Source organism: Stomoxys calcitrans, chromosome 3 (genome assembly GCF_963082655.1).
Source record: "Stomoxys calcitrans chromosome 3, idStoCalc2.1, whole genome shotgun sequence".
Taxonomy (NCBI): Eukaryota; Metazoa; Arthropoda; class Insecta; order Diptera; family Muscidae; genus Stomoxys; species Stomoxys calcitrans.
The window spans coordinates 65712258-65720004 of NC_081554.1; the positions used below are offsets into that span (position 1 = coordinate 65712258).

General features: G+C 40.4%; 1 protein-coding gene across 1 annotated transcript in view; it reads right to left on the reverse strand.

Moving 5' to 3' along the window:
• The window catches only part of LOC131996046 (uncharacterized), a 15189-nt gene extending 9522 nt beyond the window's left edge, over positions 1-5667 (reverse strand). The window contains exon 1 of the mRNA XM_059365472.1: positions 5578-5667. Coding sequence (XP_059221455.1) covers positions 5578-5667 — 90 coding nt within the window. The remainder of the gene's footprint in view (positions 1-5577) is intronic.
• Positions 5668-7747: the final 2080 nt, after the last annotated feature.

The window sequence follows — 7747 nt, forward strand, 5'->3', positions numbered from 1 at the left end:
ATATACACAGATGTTTCAAAAAATTGTTATATACACTGCCATAGGAGGGGGGTATAATAATTGAAAATTTTGTTCGCAACTTATCAAAATGTTTATAGAGGGTGATTTTTTAAAATTTTCAAGAGAAAAGGTAAATAAATATAATATTCAGAAAAATGCATGCAATTTTTATTTGAATCGATAGTACGGTCCATATTATTTAATGTTTGAAGATAATTTCATGCAAATGTTGACGGTGACTGCACCTCAAATGGTCTTTTCGTTTAGTCCAATTTTGACATACTCTTTCTAACATTTCCACCGGTATCTCACGAATAAATGCCCCAATATTGTCTTTCAATGCGTCAATTGAAGCGGACTCGTCTATATAGACATGAGCTTTAACAAAGCTCAAAAAAAAAAAGAAAATATTCTAAGGCGTTGAATCGCACGTTCTATGTGGCCAATTGACCGGTCCCGAACGTGAAATAAAATGTTAACTGAATTCGCCTCTTAATAAGTCCAATGCTACGCATTCTGTGTGGTATATGGCGCCGTTTTGTTGAAATCACATCTTATGCAAGTCAAGCTTTTGCATTTTTTGGGCAAAAAAAGTTGGATATCATCTCATGGTAGCGCTCACCTTTCACAATTGCATTACGATTCGCATCATCTTTAAAGAACTACGGTCCAATGATGCCACCAGCCCATAAACCGCAACAAACTGTGACTTTTTCTGGATGCATTGGTTGCTATGCTTCTGACTGATCATCAGTCAAAAATCGGCAATTCTGCTTATTTACGTAGCCATTGAGCCAAAAATGAGCTTCGTCGCCGAATGGAGGAAGCGCCCGATGAATTTTCTTAATATAGGAGGATTTTTAATAATAAAATCCGATAATTTCCAAGCGTTGTTCGTCTGTAAGACAATTCATGGTTAAATTATAGACCAAAGTGAAGATGTTTGATAGTGAAACAAAACACCAAAAGTGCGTGAGCTGTTTAAACCAGTGTTGCCAGAAGGATAATAGCTAAAAATCACCCTTTAAACTCCTTTAAGTACAATAATATTTAATTACGGTAAAATTCTAGGATGATTCAGATATGGTCGCGTGTTTATCTCCCCAAAAAAATTACAAATGTGCCCATTTGCCATATCTCTATATATTTTGATATAGCTTTCACTTAAATTGGTCCTTCGATTTGATGTGTAGAGCCTCAAGAAGCTTCTTTTTTTACGAAACGTTGATATATATGGAGAAGTATGAATTATTGGTATTTTTTTGCAACTACATTTGACCTTGTTTGACTTGGTTATTGAACCAATAAAACAATTAAATTAAATAGGATAATTGACACCTTGATCTTGATTTGGCACCTTGATTTGGTTGATATTTGGTATGTTGAATACATTTTTTCTTTACAACACCCACAACAAATCTCACCTACAAAGCTCCATAAATATATATATAGCTCCATTTAAACACATCCCAACATTTTTATCCGTGGTAGTGCCCTCCACCACCATGTAAACGCATTTTTTTAACCCTCCACCATAGGATGGGGGTATACCAATTTCGTCATTCTGTTTGTAATTCCTTCAAATATTTGTCTAAGACCCCATATTCTCCCATATATTCTTGATCGTCATGACATTTTAAGTCGAACTAGCCATGTCCGTCCGTCTGTCTGTCGAAAGCACGCAAACTTTCGAAGGAGTAAAGCTAGCCGCTTGAAATTTTGCACAAATACTTCTTATTAGTGTAGGTCGGTTGGGATTGTAAATGGGCTATATCGGTTAACGTTTTGATATAGCTGCCATATAAACCGATCTGGGATCTTGACTTCTTGAGCCGCTAGAGGGCACAATTCTTAACCGATTTGGCTGCAATTTTGCATGAGGTGTTTTATTATGACTTTCAACCTGATATAGCTGTCATATAAACGTATCTGGGGTCTTGACTTCTTGAGCATCCAGAGTGCGCACTTCCTATCCGATTTGGCTGCAATTTTGCACGACTTCTTTTGTTAAGAATAATTCAAAATGTGTTAAGAATAATTCAAATCGGTCCATAACCTGACATAGCTGCCATATAAACCGACGCAATTATTATCCGATTTGGATGAAATTTTGCATGAGGTGTTTTTTATGACTTTCAACAACTGTGCTAAGAATAGTTGAAATCGATGCATAACCTGATATAGCTGTCATATAAACCGATCTGAGGTTTTGACTTCTTGAACCTCTACAGAGAGCAATTACTATTCGATTTGGCTGAAATTTTGCATGACTTGTTTTGTTATGACTTCCAACAACTGTATTAAGAATGGTTCAAATCGGTCCATAACCTGATGACTTGCCATATAAATCGATATGGGATCTTGACTTCTTGAACCTCTAAAAGGCGCAGTTTATTATCCGATTCGGCTGATATTTTATACAACGGCTTCTCCCATGGCATTTAACATACATGTCGAATATGGCGTGCATCGGTTTATAGCCTAATACAGCTCCCCTATAAACCGATCTCCCTATTTTACTTCTTCAGCCCCTTAAGTGCGCAATTCTTATAAGATTTGGCTGAAATTTTACACAATAACTTCTACTATGGTCTTCAATATTCAATATTCTTTTGTCCTTTGTTTGCCTCAAAAAAGATACCGTGGAAAGAGCTCGACAAATGCGATCCATGGTGGAGGGTATACAAGATTCGGCCCGGCCGAACTCAGCACGCTTTTACTTGTTTTTTGCTAATTTTTCTAATTTTGGAACAGGGGCAAACTTCTCACATATCAATGAGCACAGAGCTCAATGATAAGGGGCCTTCTTTTTACAGCCGAGTCCAAAAGGAGCGCCGCAGTGCAACACCTCTTTTGAGAAGAAGTTTTTATGTGGCATAGTACCTCACAAATGTCGCCAGCATTAGGAGGGGATAACCGCCGCTGAAAATTTTATGATGGTCCCGCCAGGATTCGAACCCAGGCGTTCAGCGTCATGGGCGTACATGCTAACCTCTGCATTACGATGGTCTCCACCACCTTGCAAACGTCGCTCCCTTAATATGACTTCTTGAGGCCTGAGAAGAGCCAATCATTACCGGATTTGATTTCTTTAAACTAATCCTGAAGAAAACTAAGTTAGGTTAGGTTGAAAAGAGGGTGCGGATTTCAATCCATGCGACTATGGATATACAACTAAGCCAGTATTCGGCTTGTTGTGCGGTTTAAATACTAAAAAAAGGTAACCTCGAAAAAGAAAATCTAAGTTAGGAATTTCGTGCTACTTACAAAATCTTTAATTGTCTTCCATGCCACGCCCCTATGTTGGTTCATGTCTGGTTTTGTGGTAATAGTCTCGTCTTCTCACGATCTGGATTACCCCATAGGATTTTCGCTGTCCTACCGACCGTTTCGCTGTTCCACAGGGTTGCATTCGCATTCGTCGCCCACGCCCTTAACTCGGACTGCGTCGACCCAAAAGAAATCGGGTTAACCAAGTTTATTGAAGGCAGTCTTCTGGCCTTCACCGAAAAATAATCTACCATTCTGCCATTCCCCCTTACTCCGTTATGTCCCGGCACCCAAATGATGCGGATTTTTCCATCCTCAGAGAAGGCGTTAATCTCCTTCTTACACTGCATGACTGTTCGTGAACTTACCGTCCTGGTTGTTATTGCCCTCATGACAATTTTACTGTCCGTAAAGCACCACAACACCTCACGCAATCCGTGATCGCACGGATCTCCACCTGCAGGACCGTATTATGGTCAGGCAGTCTAAAACAGATCTCAGTCCCTGGGTTCTCAATGCAAACCCCTAGGACCACTCTGTCCTCTAGCTTTGATCCATCCGTGTAATATGATCTTCCAGATGGCAATAGTAGGGTTCCGTCAGTCCAAGACTGTGCCGCTGGCATTAGTGCCTCGCACTCGACCTCAAGTGTCGTCTCAAGTATTCGAACGGAAACCTCTTCCCTTCCTTCCAGGTTTCCTATCGTCGCCTCGATTATACCGCGATGATATGAGCTGCTCCCATCATCAATCCATTTTCCCATCGCCTTAAGTCTCATAGCCACAGTGGCTGCCTCACACTTAATCTGTATGCCAATGGGTCGAGTATCTAGAGTAGTTTCCGCCTATGCCAAGACAACATGTTCTCTGAACCTGTTGTACGGTCCTAATGTTGCAGTTTTTCTCCATAGCAGTCCACCAAGCAACTGAGGCGTAGGTAAGTATTGGTCTAATCACGCTCCTGTAGAGCCAGGGGACTATCCTCAGATTCAGGCCCCATTTCGAGCTACGGCGCAACTACATAGTGCCCAAATCTGTCCGCCTTCTCAGTACTCTCCTGAATGTGACACCTCCAATTTAGTTTCCTGTCCAAGATCACACCTAAGTATTAGATCTTGTCAGATATTGAAATCGTCTTATTGAGGAAACGTGGTGCGTTAAATTGGCCCACCATCGTCTTCCTAGTGAACGGGCATAATTCAATCTTGAGACCTCTGGTCTAGCCCAGTCATATGCCATATGCTATATGCAAGACCATTTTGGCCCTTCTGCATAGCCTGTTTCGGATCCTTACCCCTAAGAAGTATTATAGCATCGTCTGCGTAGCAGACGGGTTGAAATCCCTCCCCAGTTAGCATTCGTAATAGGTTATTTCTGGTGGTCACCACACACGCAATGGATTGACCAATGATATCGTAGAAGAGTGTTCCGGGATTCATACGGAAGAATAATTACGTAAAAATATTCAAGAAACTTGTTTTATTCATAGCGGGGAAGAGCGTTCTTCCAAAATCATGAAAAATTTTTGTAGGGTAGTGGTAAAACAAATAAAATTGTTGTGTACATAGTAGATGGGCACCAACACATATTCGCACTTAATTTCGTATGCCCAAGGGCATAGGTAAAATGAACAGAAGCTCACTTATATTGTAAGCAACTTTAGTTCCACTCTAGTTCCATGTCATCCGCCCTATTCTTTGACAGCCCGCAATAAGTACTTGTTGTATCACCAGCAATATCTACTTATATCTGGTTTTGTAAGCCATAGGAAAACAAATACAAAAAGTTAGGTTAGAGTGGCAGTTTCCAAACAGACTCATTTTGACAATTTTAGTCCATTGTGATACCACAGAAGCGACAATACAGGCCTGTAGTGGGAATCAAACCCACGACTCGCGCACTAGTAGTTGTTGTACCAGCGTGTTGTACACTGAAGCGCCAGACCTTGCCGATGAAAGACTTCATCGGGTCAGTCCGGCACAACCGACTGTCATGGGATTGCCCGGTCTAGTAATCCGACGAAGGAGATACATCTAAATCGATTTTGACCAAACTTCTTAGATATTGTGGTAGTGACCGAGGAATGCATTGTGCACAATTTTGGCAAGATTGGTCAATAAATGCGCGTCAATAAATATGTTGGTCAGCTTTGTCTCCTGGTTCGCTGCGACCAATATGCTCTTCCGACTCATGAAGTCCACAATCTCTTCGATCTTGCCACGGAGTCCGTTGCAGTTTAACTGTAAAAATGATACACTTCCCGACACTAGCCTGGCAATATTTGGGCTAGGATGCTGCCGTTGCGTACAGGAGAAGTCACATAGTCTGACGACGAGGACGCAGAAGGCAACGATGACGATGCTTGTGATCGACTGCTGGCTATGTTCGCACAGCACATTGCGACATAATCAGTATGACTATACTCCCGTAGTGAAGTGAGGCCAGAGCAAGATCGGAAATGTACCCACTCCATGCACCGGTTACATCTCACCTACAACGACCGATGATGGATGCGGTTCTGGCAAACCGAACAGAACCAATCCAGGGACGGACCAGGAGCGTGCGGAGAAGGCACTCCAGGATGTGCCCGGGATGTGTCTCTCCCATGACGAAAAAAAGACGAACACGTACACTGAGGCGGCAGACCTTGCCGATGAGGATTCCATCGGGTCAATCCGGTGCGTACAACCGGCTGCCATTGGATTAATTGTGGTAGTCATCGAGCAAAGCGTTGTGCGCAATTTTGGCAAGATTGGTGAATAAATGACAGCTATCTAAACCTAAAGCAATTTCTATGAAATTCACCTGTTATATTAAAAGTCATAAGAAAATCTTTCCTGCCAAATTTTGAGAGAATCGGTTAACAAATGTGCACTTTATTGCAATATTTCTCAAAATCGGACGAACATATACATGGGAGCTATATCTAAATCTGAACCGATTTCGTCAACATTTTATGAATATTGTAAAAGTCGTCGAGGAAAGCGTTGTATAAAATGTGGGGAAGATTGGTCAATAAATGCGCTTGCAGTGGCTCTAGGAGTAAGAATCGGGCGATATATATATGTATGGGTGCTATATCTAAATCTGAACCAATTTCTATGAAATTCACCTGTAACGTCAAGAGTTAAGAGAAAATCCTTCCTACCAAATTTTAAGAGAATCGGTTAATTATTTTTATTGCATTATTACTACAAATCGGACGAAGCTATATCCAAATCTAAACCGATTTCTATGAAATTTACCTGTAATGTCGAGAGTCATAAACAAATCCTTACTGCCTTACTTTTATAACAGTATTACTGCAAATCGGCAAACGTATATATGGGAGCTATATCCAAATCTGAACCGATTTTTGCCAATTTCAATAGGTTTTGTCTCTAGGTGGAAAAATATCCCCTTACCAAATTTGAAGACGATCGGATGAAAATTGCGACCTGTAGTTTGTACAAAAAATGACATGGACAGACAAACAGACGGACACAGATAATTCGAATCAGACACACATACACAGATTCAGAGTCGATCGGTATGCTTATCAATAGGTCTATATCTCTTCCTTTTGGGTGTTACAAACAAGTACACTGAGTTATAATACCCCGTACCAAAGTAGTGGTGTATGGTATAAAAACGTGTAACCGAACCTGAATTCTACTTATCTCTGCTCAACAAGTAGCATAAGTTAGACGGACCGAGTCTTGTGTAGCCACAACCATGGATTCTGCTAAAAATTTGGCTTTATTAACTCAGTTCGTGTTTGAATTAATTTACAACAATCACTTCGGGAATTGTCTGCTATGGTCTCAAGTAGTCATATCGGAGAAGTCGTATTTAAGGGGCCTATATAAGTATATAGACCGATTTGGGTCAAACTTGCCGCGGACACTGGAAGTCATAACAGAGGTATTTGTCTATCATTACAATTTATGTTTTTTTTTTATTTTGTATTCTGCTCCCATCTACCATAAGGGGATTCGTTAGGAAAATTTCTTTTCCAAGAACCCATGTTTTACATTTGTTTTTGTTAATGCATGTTGAATGTTTTCATTGTGTAAAAAAAGTATTTAAGTAGGTTCTTGTGGTAAGCTGATCATTTCACTTTCCCCTTTTTTTCCATTTGGTTGCCTGTATTTTATGCTATGAACAGCCACCTTTGGCCTTGACCGCCATTCATTCTTTCATAATTTATTTCATGTTCTCACATTCTAAGCTCTGGATATTTTTTTTTTTTGCGACATAAAGTCATCTTCTGGAAAATTTATGACGACATTTACCGGATTATTAATATTTTGAAAAAGCAATTTCTTTGTCACACTTTCAAGTATGATGGTGAAAGAGTGGCTACTGAAAGATAGAGGTTTGTGGGAAATATGAAGCAAATGAGGAGATGGCAAACTCCATAGCCAACGAAATGCTACTGGTTTGTTCTTCTTTACACATAAAAATCCTAACGGCGAAATATTTGGCGGCCCCTTTTT